At 43.7% G+C, this 12,842-nt stretch overlaps 1 protein-coding gene across 2 annotated transcripts in view; it reads right to left on the minus strand.

The window, feature by feature from the left end:
* Positions 1-891: 891 nt before the first annotated feature.
* Positions 892-12,842, minus strand: part of lars2 (leucyl-tRNA synthetase 2, mitochondrial) — a 30,932-nt gene continuing 18,981 nt past the window's right edge. For both annotated transcript variants that reach the window (XM_044359808.1, XM_044359809.1), the window contains 11 exons: positions 12,296-12,411; positions 11,926-12,209; positions 8,921-9,019; positions 6,992-7,129; positions 6,805-6,908; positions 5,995-6,174; positions 5,651-5,820; positions 4,702-4,779; positions 4,441-4,552; positions 3,192-3,319; positions 892-1,255 (listed from right to left, as the gene is read on the minus strand). In XM_044359808.1, coding sequence (XP_044215743.1) covers positions 1,076-1,255; positions 3,192-3,319; positions 4,441-4,552; positions 4,702-4,779; positions 5,651-5,820; positions 5,995-6,174; positions 6,805-6,908; positions 6,992-7,129; positions 8,921-9,019; positions 11,926-12,209; positions 12,296-12,411 — 1,589 coding nt within the window. In that variant the 3' untranslated portion in view covers positions 892-1,075. The remainder of the gene's footprint in view (positions 1,256-3,191; positions 3,320-4,440; positions 4,553-4,701; positions 4,780-5,650; positions 5,821-5,994; positions 6,175-6,804; positions 6,909-6,991; positions 7,130-8,920; positions 9,020-11,925; positions 12,210-12,295; positions 12,412-12,842) is intronic.

Genomic DNA, 12,842 nt, shown 5'->3' on the forward strand with positions numbered 1-12,842 from the left:
GCACATTTTTTAATAAAACTCAAACCTTCTTTTACTTGCATGAAGGGATACAGCATGATTTCATCAGTCACAAGCGGACCATCTTATGCTATGAAAATAAAAAGCTTCCTCATACAGAAGCTGACCTTGCAAGTCTGACTAATGTGCATCAATGAGATTCCTTCTTGTTCATTCATATGATACCAGACCACATAACACATGAGACTTTACTTACACAGCTAGCAAAAATCTTTGATTAACAGGAGACATGGGAAAGCTGTGAAAGACAAGTGTTTGTACATATCAAATAACTGCTTACTCACCCAGCCTTTAAAGATAGGCCAGTGGGTGTACACATGGATACATTTCAGTGCCGCTGGCGTGAGTGTGTGTGCTCTGCCACGACAGTGCTAATGGCTGAGTCATGTTGGCCAAATGTTAAAAAGAGCATTGACACAGAGGAAACCGAGCTGATGAATATGCACTGTTAGTGGTGAGGCAGTGCAGCAATGGATAAGATCAAAAATCCCCGACCACACTAGGCTCTTGTGTGACTTCTGATGGCGACGGGGTTCAGAGAGCTCAGTGGCAAGTCCAGAAGCCAATCAGCGGCCCATGTATGGTGTTCAGAAGAGCTCTGCGGCTAAAAGTGGCAGGCAGGGGTAAAAACAAACACTGATAAGGGAGGATCATGATTGCAGACAGGCGTAGGGCAGACGGGAGAGGTGAGAATTTGATGTCCTGGGTGAGATGCTGAAAGTGGTGTTACGAGAGAGACGGGGAATCTGAGCGACGGCTGGAATCTAAAGTGGTGATTGGGTTCATGTTTGATTGTCAAGAGAGTTTGACTAAATTTGGAAAGAGACATGTGGCAATTTTTAAAGAGACTGAATAAGACAAAGAGAAACCCACTGCTCATTGAGTCTTTTATTAAAAAAAACAGGATAATTTAAATAAAATGTCTTTAGACATATTTACATTATTTAGGACAGCTTTTATGCGCCGACTTTCTGTTTGTCTTCATTTATGACATAAAAAAAAGTCCACCTCTTCTGTCTGTGTCTTCTTGCTGAGTCACAGTTACAGAAGCTGAACATCACTCATGAACAAGAAAATTGATGAGGGCAGTCCTGGGAGAGAGGATGGCTCTCTTGATGCTGCGCTCGCCCAGAATCTTCTGTCCGAGCTCGCTCTCCAGCACCAGCTTCTGCACCCGATCCGTATCTTTGGACACCTGCAGAGGCACCGTTACGGTCCCGCAGGCCTTGTTGTTTATCTGAGGGTGAAGAGATGAATAGATGGGAGAAGTAAAAGAAATATTCTACTTTCAACTAGTCTTCATCTCTGACTAAAGCTCTCACTCGTCAAGCTGTGCCTCAACTCTTTCTTCTGAATAACAATCCCAAAATAACAGACTCCACCTCTCATTCCACATACAGTGAACCCTTAAAACACATAGTTAGTGGTAGGTATGGGAAGAACACTCAGCCTTGTATGTTTAGATGCAAGTGTATGTGTGCGCACGCTGAATGTGAACATCTAGAGTTCCTGTGTGTGCTCATGTCTTTGGAAGTGGTTGAAAATTAATGCTGTGTGCATGCATGCATGTGTGCCTATGTGTGTGTGCATATGTGTGTGTGTGTGTGTGTGTGTGTGTGTCAGTGTCTGAGGCCACTCAGCTGTGGCTTCCCTTCTGGGACAAACCCAAGTATATGATTAGAGGATAGAGGGAATGAGGTTGCCTCCACAGGGCTGAGGAAGCCCACAACAGAGTACTCTAGTCTGAAGTAAAACCAACATCATCATCAGCGGGCACTGTAGCTCAAATATATGAATGTGTGTGTTAGTGTGTGTGTGTGTGTGTGTGCGTGTGTTAGGGGAGAGGCAGCATATCAGGATGAATTACTTTTGTGCATGAGAGGTGAACAAGAAGTAAACAAGAATGCAGAAATGAAAATGCGTAAAGGATTATTATTTTGACTCACAGACAGCAAATACAAGTAGGAAAAGAGTTGTCGAAACACACACACACACACACACACACACACACACACACACACACACACACACACACACACACACACACACACACACACACACACACTCTTGGTTTCTGTAATTTCTGTCTTGTCTTCCTTGTCTCCATCAGATTACAAAAGCAAAACCCAAACAGTGAAAGACAGGTGCTGTTAGTCAGCTGACTGTGCCCTTATAACACATTTTGTGTGTGTGTGTGTGTGTGTGTGTGTGTGTGTGTAAGGGGATTAGAGGGTTCTCTCAGGGGATACAACCCGCTAGAGATAAAATAAAGTCAGATTAAAACAGTTTCAGCTTTAATCTATTAACTGAGCCAATGTTCAAGGCACTGTGAAGGCTGACACGTGTGTGTGTGTGTGTGTGTGTGTGTGTGTGTGTGTGTGTGTACTGCATGTGTGTGTTCATGAGTGTATTTGTTTACTTTCATGTGCCGGTGTTTGCATGTGTGATGCCTGCAGTTGATCCATGTTCATTTTCTGAACTGTCCCATCACAGCTGGATATTCTCTCTGATTGTCTATATGCCTTTGAAAGCACACACACACACACACACACACACACACACACACACACACTCTCTCATTCCTGATGATGACATACAACGCCAAACCGAGGGCTTTCACTATTTATGTGATTGAGTCATGGGCAGAAAAAAAAGGCACAAGAACTAAGAGTGAGAGAGTAACAGTGAGTCAGGAATAACATGTTCCTGGCTTTTAATTATTGACCCACTTGTCTGTTTAGCTTAAAGCGCACCACTTGACATGCAGACGCATAAACACACACACACATACACGTGCAGACATACACACACACACACCGGCTAATCATAGGCTCTCTTGAAAATTACAGACTATGAATGTAATCATGGACTAAGACTTTGGGTTTAAGAGCGGAGAGTTTGAGTGAAAATGCTGGTGGATGCAAGAGTAAATGTGTGTGCATGTGCCTATTAATAAAGTTATGTGAACAAAACGAGCAAAACTGAGTTTCACCTTCAAAACTAAAAAATAAGACAATTAAGGAGAAAGGTTTTGCTTTTAGCTAGCTAGTTTTTGTTTTTGTTCATCTTGTCTGGCTGAAAAGCTTTCTTATAATAAAGTCAACAAGGATCAGTGTGTAAATAAGACAGAAGACGGTGTGTGCTGGCATCAGTGCATCACTGTGTGATCCTACCAGCACAGAAAGTTCCACAAATTCGGGGGCCTCCATGTACTCAGGGTCCACAGTCGGCCAGGGCTGTTGCAGGACGTCTCCTCCTTGCTGGAGCAGGGAGCTGAGGGGATTTTTCACCTGGCAAAGACCTGGGACAGACCCAAGAGGAAACGAATAACATGACAATACCTGCTGGCACACACTCACTCAATACTCAAAAAATCATCTCAAATTCAGCAAGCCAGAGAAACATCTCTGTTGATTTGTTTTTCCTTTTTATTGAGGAAAAAAAATCTTGAATAAGGGTCAAACAACAACCTAGCTAGCCCACCACCCCCTTGTCCTGACTCTCAGTTAAACCAGCATGTATATACATCCCACTGGAAGCACAAGGGAAGGATGTGAACTTCCTCTATCCTGCACTGTGTGTGTAAATCACAAACAACGAGTGAGAGTGAAAAGAGCCACGTGACTGAGTGTGGCAGAGATCACATGTCCTTTGCTTGTATGTCCTGTTTATAAAATGTTTTTTTTTTAAATATATGAGTAAATATGTGAGCACAAACTAAATGCACACTGCTACTTTTTAAAAACACATACATCTCTTCTTAGTAGCCATCGTCTGTCAGGCTCCCTGACCGTTGCTATCAGCTGGAGTTTAAGTTTTTCCGGAGCCTCTCTTTTCTCAGCTTGTGTACGTGTGTCATCGACAATGAGGGGATGTCCTCGAGGCTAACGCAAGGGCAAGCGTCAACATGAGGCACAAAAATATGACGCTACATCTTCCTTTCTATTATCTGTTTTCTACAGTCGGCCAAGAGCTCACAGCACTGCTTTCAGTTCTGTTTGAAGGGCACCAAATGTATTTCCAGTAAACTGTACAACTATAATGTAGAAAATGAAAAAAAGTCTCAATGTCACCTTTCACTTATTTACTTAATGACTGTTAATTACGTCACTGTTGGGCGTTCACTCATATTAGATAAGGAGCAGTGTCAACATTACCTTCATCTGAGAATACTTCCTCTTACAGATATTGGAAATAACCCAATTTTACCACAAAAATCACATATTTCTTTCACTGCGTCAGTCTAAAATTTGAGGGAATTCGATTGATATTCACAAAACTACATTAATTAAATCAACAATGGACAACTGGACATCTCCAGGTTTCTCCCATGACAACCAAACTGTGAACTTTTCCTCCTGCGTGTGTGTACAATCTCTCTTTGAATGCATCATTTATTATTTGAGAATAATTTGCACCAACCTGCCCAAAGTTCAGAGGCCAGGTGAGGGGCCATGGGTGCCGTCATCATAACCACCGTAGCAAGAGCTTCCTCAAACTCCACACTGTGCTGCACCACCCTGACTGTTGCGCTCTGAACACACACACACACACACACACACACATACACACACATACACACACACACACAGTGGCAAAATGGGATATTCATTGAGTTATTGAGTAATTAAAGGTAAAGGGGATGTGTTTTTTTTTTTTCTAGATACCACAGTGGACACTCACACTCAGTGTGTTGGTGAGACCCATCAACCGAGAAATGGCTGCATTGAAAAGGAAGTCCTCTGTGAAGTGAGATGTGATCTGTCACAGACAAAAGAATAAAAAGCAGCGTGTGACAGTCTGTTATGTTACATTTTGTTTTAGTTCATTTACATCCTCTGCTTCCTTTACTTAATCGACCCAGTCATGGAATATTTGCCTCAGTGACATCCTCCTCCCCGTTATCACCATGTGCACCAGCTGAAGGCACACAGCGCTCTGCATGTCAACATTCCCGTGCTTCAGCCATCTGGGAAGAACAATCCTTTTGGGAAGGGCCTTAGGGAGGAGGAGGTCGATAACTGAGGCTTTTCTGAGGGACAGATCAAAGGACGGCCTCGGCTTTGGGAGCTTAGGGCAAACAGCCTGGGGTCCTTTAAAAGCACCCGGCCCTGAGGGGTGGAGAGAGAGAATCAAACCTGGCAGCGAAAGGAGGCTATTTATAAAGTGTGAAAGGAAACTGAGTGGATTTAAAATCAATTTCCATCCCCTCCTTCTTATACTTTTTACTCTAGCGGTTTCAGGTTACGATGGATGTTCGGTATTCGATGGAAAGGCTGGACTATGTACTGCCGGACTGTGTAATGAGGGATATATTACCTCAGACCATGCTATCATATATGTTTTTTAACTGAGAAAAAACATCTTACCATGCCGTATAACAATTCAATCTATTCCCGTATAAAAAGAGTAAAGAAAATACATTTTTAAGGCTGTGTATGAAAAAACACAAATAGATAAAGGTGGCAGATGTAAGAGTATGAATCTATTTTTTGAGGGAAGATGAAAACTTTCCTACTGTGAAAAGCTGTGATTTTGAAAACGAGCCTATTACTGACCCCTACTGGTGAGGACTGTTAAATGACGCCACTGTAAGACATTTACAGCCAGTCTGAGGCTTCAGAGCTTCTACCTCTTGAATAGCATAGTTCTTGTTCTCCCAGATCTTCTTGGTCTCTGCCAGCTCTTTCTTCCTCAGCAGGGAGGGGCTGGGGATGTCTCCGAGCTGTCGAGCCCCTCTCAGCTTGGTCACCAGCTGCCACAGCCGAGACTGCCATCGCAGAACGCCAGGAAGAGCGTCGGCTGAGGTGGCGAACAAACACAGACACAGAGGAAAAGGATCATTTGACACAGTGTAGGAGAGATATCTTTTAAAAAATAGATTTCACTCATTTAAAAACAACTGATATCAATTGCTTTAAGGAATTCGTGGCTTATAGACAATGACTATAATGCTTAATAACAACTTCAGCTCACTCTTGACATTCCAGAGGATGTCCTGTTCAGGCGGCGCGGCGTAAAGGGTGTAGAGGCGAACTGTGTCCACGCCGTACTGCTGCACCACCTCTTGAGGGTCCAGACCGTTGTGTTTAGACTTGCTCATCTTCTCCCATGTCACCTCAACACGACCACCGCCCAACGCCACCGGCTCTTTATCTAGAGGAGGCAGGTTAGGAGTCAAAGGTCAGAGATAGCTCGACCAAGTGTCAGCCACTTCCTAAGCTTTTCTTTTAATGGTCAGAACTTCAAAACTTAATTTTAATCACACTTGTTTAGCTATTAAATTCCTGTATGACCCTATTTTAAATTATTTTTTATTCACATTCTGACAATTAACTTCACCGCAAGTGAATCTAACCAGAGGATCCTTGCTGTGTCTACATAGAAAATACATGAAAGGGAGTCTACAACATTGGAATCCCCTCTTCCGTAAGCCACGAGTATCTCCTGTTTATCCTTTACCAAGTAATAGAGAGAAGCCGAAAATCCTCAAGTTAGAAGCCAATAGAAAGAGACCTTTTACATCTCTCCAAAGGATTCCTTCTGATTTGAGGAGTGGTGGGTTAACTTGCCACTCAATTGGGAAAAGCTTAGAAACAGAGAGCATAAAATAGAGAGGGCTATGCTGATGTCAGTACAAACTACAAGCGAAAAACAGGATTTTTGAGTCCTGTTTGAGCGGTCTTATCTGGCAGAGCCTTATGGAGGGATGCCTGCCTTCTCCTCTCCAGTCTGTTAAAGATGTGTCACATTGACAAACACGCTCCAGATTCAGGTAGCATGTACCTGTGAAGTCTATTTCTTGTCTCTTTAGGTACTGGCCGCTGTCTGCCAGTTTGAAAGTCTGGCCCTTGATCAGACCCTGGACCAGCAGCTTCTGAAAAGGCTCCCTGAGAGACAGAGAGAGGGTTCATTAATGTACATAGACAAACTGTGAAGTGCATGCACAGAGAGAGCTGGTAAAGCACTATACCTGTGTGCCACGAGACCCTGGTCCTTGCAGAAGTGACAAAGGAAGCGAGCATAGTACAAGTGCATGACAGCGTGCTCCTTTCCTCCGATGTACACGTCCACGGGCAGCCAGTGATCCGCTACGTGGCGCTCAAAAGGCCTGGAGAGGAAGAGCAGGTTAAAGTGTAAGCTCTCAAAAGCTGGTATCAAGAGCAATGCTGGGTTGAAAAGTAACAGCGGATAAGATTTTTTAAAGCTCTTTGATGCTTAGCAAAGATGTAATTTCTGCTGTCTTATTGTTTTTTCACTGCACTTCCCAGAAATTGCTCGTCAAACACTGTGTCAAGTACCAAGACATCTTTTTTTCCCTTCTTTTCTATTGTTGAAGTTTATGTGGAAGTGCTCTTTTCTTTGTTCTTCAATGTTTGATTTATTCCAAACTGCTGTTGCTACTTCTTTTAATATCAAACACATGGAAATTTTTTCTTTCTTTCCAGGAAACACAGACAGAAGACGTTTAGAGCAGTAAATGTAAGAGCTTTGATTAATCAGTGTGACGTTAATCGGCGTAGCAAAGCAGACTTTTATCCATATAAAATGGCATAATATAATTCTGGAAAATGTTTTGATGTCAGATGGCAGTGGTTGTCATGATTTGTCGGACGTGTACGCACACTTCCTCTAGGGGGCAGGCTGTATCTGACACACGAGGAACCAGTGATGGAGTGAACAGAAGCATCCTGAAGCCTCCTCTCTCCCTCTCGCTCTCTCTCCCTCTCTCTCTCTCAGCCTTCAAAACATACTACAGTAATGTGTGATAAAAGCTCATCTCTGAAGACTTCCCCTACACTCAGCTTCACATATTAGTAAGTAACTATTTGTGGAGAAAAACATATCACAGATTAATGGAGACTGAGCTGTTAGGTGCATGCGGTTAGCTTGACTGGCATCCTGGTCAGCAGAGGCAGGGATTCCACCTAATGATGCTTTTTAGGGCAGACTGCTATCTGTAGTGTGTCACCTATCACACCAGTAATTACTCTCCTCCACACCTCTCTGCCTCTCGCCCTCTCTCTCTGGCTGATGGTGTCTGGGGATATTGAACCAGGAAGGGGAGTTATGAACTCACACAGCTGAAAATAATTTAGCCTGTTTGTTGGCACCTGGCCAGGCTCCTCTAATACATAACCACACACACTTCCATTTCCTTCCATCTCTTATTTGCTACTTTCAACATTTTCTTGCTTTCCTATTTTCATCACTCCCCCCCTCCTGTGCACATAAGGCTCAGCAGGCCAACTGAAATGCACAAATAGTGTAATTGCTTTTTCTGTTGTGCCATAATCTGTCCCGCTAAGAAAAGTGATGGGGAGAGCGGTTCCCCTCCCTCCCTTTTAAAGCAGCTTTACAGCTAGGTCAGGGCGCTGGGAAATTAATCTCTTTTGTTAAGCTCGGGGTATCGCCACCATCCCAGCAGGTGACAGCCATGGCTCCATAATCCCTATTGGCAGCGAATTCACCTTCTAGGCGAGTGTGTGTGTGTGTGTGTGTGTGTGTATGTGTAAAGAGAGCAGAGTGATATGTACACAGGCGGTATATGCATGTTTGAAATGGGTAAGTGGGAGAGAGTGGGTGGCCTTAGACTGTACATAATTATGTGTTTGAGTGTAACTTTCCAAGAGTGTATACAGAACAAAGATGTGTTTTTTTTTTTAACATCTAAAAACAGACCTATGTGCTTATCCGCCCACTGCTTGAAACACTTGTGCAACTTTTTTCTTTTCATTTTCACTCGAACGAACGAGGTGAAAATAAGATCTGTGCGATTTGTGCTAAAATCTATCACAATGTGAGAAAGAAAAGAAGAATAAGAGCTTGCATTTGGTGGCTAAAGTGTGAAAAGAACAGATGGAAACAGCAAAGTGAATTGTCAGGAGGAGGCTGGACATACCTGTCTATGTTATGAGGGTCTGTGTATCTAAAGTAATACCAGGCTGAGTCCACAAATGTGTCCATGGTGTCCGTCTCCCTCCTCGCTGGGCCTTTACATCTGACAGAAGAGAGGTAGACAAAGGGGGTTGGCAGATGCAGCACAAAAAAAAAATCAATATTGGGCTGATAAATTAGAAAGCAAACAAATGAGCGATCCTTGTTTGAATGCTTAGAGAAATGGCACATTATGTGATTTAATGTGTGTGTGTGTGTGTGTGTGTGTGTGTGTGTTTGTGTGTTTGTGAAGCTGGCTCCATCTGGCTGTGGAGGTCATGTCCCTGTAGAGAAGTACAGCTGAAGCCTTTCTGGCACCAGAGTGCTGTTCCTGTGCCCTGACTAACAGGCTGTGCTAACAGGGAACGAACTGGCAGGACTAACACATGATCATGTGTTTGTGTTGGAAATGCCACCTCGCACCCCTTTTTATCCAAGCCAAACAGTGCATGGTACGTGATGCGAATCTGCCACCATCACTTTCACAAATAGAGGGGAGGACATCCGCAAAGACAAAAGAGAGCTTTCGGAAAGTGTTTTTCCTTTAGATTTAAAGCACTTAATGGAACAGTGAAAGCGTCTGCCTTTTACTTCATAATGAGTCTCAGTAGAGTTCAAGTCAGTGTCCCAGAAAGATAAACAGAGGATGTGAAACAGAGCAGGTACCGTTTCCTGGACCTTATGGGATGTCTCGCTGTCTTTTTCTGTCTGTCCACCCCTCTGACATTTTCACTCACACAGACATTCATCTCACAGTCAAAATATTAATCTTGAGCACACTCAGCGAGAGGCAAACCCCGACAACCACCTAACATACCGGTCTATAATATGGATGTGATGATGAGGTAAGACCTGAGGGTTGCCTAGCAACAAGGCTAAGGTGTAGCGAGGTTAATATTTGGAAGCCAGGTGTTATTTCATATGAAGCCCCTTCTATCACAAAAGAATCCAAAAATAGAAATGGAGAGTCATTTAGTGCATAAATTCTACTTGAGCAAGTGAGATTTCTAACCTTCTTTCTAACACCGGAGTGACCAATCAGAGGCCAGATTGTGGTCATTTGCCAGACAGCCAGTACTGAGCTACAGTCAAACTACCAAGGATCAGATTAGATGACACACAGGCGTACTCTCTCTGAAGATGGCCCTTTTCTAAGCCATGAAAGGAGCCCAACAGCAAAACTAGGTAACTAAATCTGAAGCAACCTGTGTGAGCGTGTGAGTGAGTTTGTTGGATAAGCCAGAAAAAGCCAAAAGGCTCTCAAACAGCTGCCCACTCCACGAAGGCTCTCTTCCCATGGAAAATAGCCCTCCATGTGTTGAGTGAATGTTCGCTCTATGCTAACTATGCGGTCTCTCTCTTTACCTGTGAATTCACGGAACAACAAACACTTGCACGCGCACCTTCCCGGCCAGGCTAAGCCGAGGCAGGGTTCAGTTGGCAGGCCAATTTACAGCGCCGCAGAGGGCCGGAGACGAGATGAGCGCACAGGAAATGACTTCCTCAAGGACAGATAAAACTCCATTTCAGCCACCCATCTCTCATCACCCTGCTCCTCTGTGTTCCACTCAAACTTTAATTGGACATGGTCGACGAGTGAAGAGAACAAATTTCCGAAGACATTTAACAACGAAGGGGAGATGGGTAGAGAGGAGATAACGGCGTCTTTGCGATTATAGCCATCAATCACTCCTGATGGGAGGAATTATAGTAGCTTTGTGGAAAGTGAGTGAACACAATCTGATGACTTGTGCCATCTGCGACTGAGTGGGCCATTGTTTTAATCAACATGGTGCCATGACGGTGATTAGTCTTATTCAGGGAGGAATTCCCATGTCAGCGAGGGACTCTGGAGACGGCGGCTGAGCAGCATTCTGCCTTCTTGTACGTTATCAAACACTGAAATGATTCACAATCAGTCTGATGTGTGTGTGAAACCAGTGTACAAAAGGTAAATGTGTGTGCGTGCATGTACGGTATTTGCGTGTCTCCCTCGAGGCACAGCTGACTTATGTAACTGCCATCATCATCTCATGCTGCTCCTGTCACAGATGCCGCTCATTACATAACCGCTTCAGAACAAAAGTATTAATCACACAATTCACAGGCTCGCTCTCAGTGCTCTGTGTTCTTGTAAAGCTGTCAGTCCTCTCAAGCCTGCCCTGACAGTGGGGCTCGATTTGTCGGTGCCGGTCTCCCAAGGAAATACAGGAAGTCCAGAGGAGAGAGGCTGGAGACGCTGGAGAAGAGTTAACACGTAATTCAATTCTCACTCTGCAAAACGCTGTTATGGACAGGATCATTTCCCCAATCGCCTTGTGTTGTGCTAAAAAGAAATAACACATCCTCCACTTTTTCTGCATCCCATTTACATCATCACACATCCGAATGGAGACACTGATCTGCATGACGTGGCGTGAATCTGAGTCTTCGCAAATGGCACTTTGGCAGGAAATGTACGACCGAGACTCAAGAGACTTTAAGTATGTCAGCGGGAGGATTGTTCAGGGGCTCCGTCCTTCTGTCCTTCCGTCCTCCATAGCTAGCTTCGTAGTTCTTTCATGTATTTCATGTGCGTCATTTGTGCATTTCCGCATGCATTTCAATATTAGGAGGTGACGCCTGTTGTCATGTAATTATAGAATAAAACATACATTGGCTGTAAGTTACTACACTTTTAACCTCACTGTACATGGAAAAGAGAAAATGTGAGCTTGTTTAAAGTCAGAACTAGCTGCTACAAAAGCACCATTAAATTAAATGATTTTAAAAAAACCAAATGATGAATTTTTATATAATGATCATGTGGACAAACACTGATATTATACACGCATATTTCCAGAACATGGTTTTCCTTTAGGATGTAATATGTTGGTAACATGAAATAGACTCACACAGGTGAGTTAGACTGTGATACTTATATAAAACATAAAAGTAAAGAACTTGAATGATGCCTCTCAGTGATCTCACCTGGGGCATGTGCAGTTTACCCAGTCGTGAGCCGCCTCCAGAGGTGACGCACCCTTTCCTGTGAGAGACGGCAGCTTTGGCAGCGTTACCGGCAACTCCTCCTCAGGGACTGCAACTGGACCGCAGGACCCACAGTGCACCACGGGGATGGGTGTGCCCCAGTACCGCTGTCTTGATATCAACCAATCCCTGAGCTTTGAGCTGGTAAGGTGGCCGCCAACCTTCTGCTCTCTGGCCTTCTGGGTAATGGAGTCAAAAGCCTGCTCTCTGGTGATGCCTGAGAACTATATATTTATATAGATATTAAAGGGGGAAGGGGTACTAGACTTGTACATTATTAACATATTATCAATAGTTTGGTTGTCATTACCTTATCTGAGTTGATCAGAGTTTGTGTCCCATCTTCGTGGCTTTTAACAACTGTGGTCCACTTTAAATTCAGAGCTGTGGCCACAGACAGATCCTCCTCACTACAGTCTGGGATACCTGGCAGACACAGGTGCAGCATGAAGAAAGAACAGAAGAAAAAACAAACAGACTGACAAAGACAGAAATACAATCAATCTCTCGAGAGTGCAAAAAAAATTCCTCCCTGACTGTGGTGATGTTAGGCATGTTGTGATGTGACTAATCGTTAACAGTCCCCTGGGTTCCACCTCCACTCACTGTGAGACAAACACTCAGTGGTTTCACATCATTACAGCGTCTGCAATACCGCATGGCACAGGCATTGTGTTTCATCTTTACTTACTTTACATGTTCTCATTTGTTGTTGGCATAGATTTAGAGGAAAATCAAAAAAGGAATGATGATTTTTTATCTGGATTCACCTTCTCAGCTGACTGCATGAAGAGGCATCTCTATTAGTCCATACATCCCCCCTACAGTATCAGCTCCAAGACACATAAAAAGACAAC

The sequence above is a fragment of the Thunnus albacares genome, chromosome 8 (assembly GCF_914725855.1).
Source record: "Thunnus albacares chromosome 8, fThuAlb1.1, whole genome shotgun sequence".
Lineage (NCBI taxonomy): Eukaryota > Metazoa > Chordata > Actinopteri > Scombriformes > Scombridae > Thunnus > Thunnus albacares.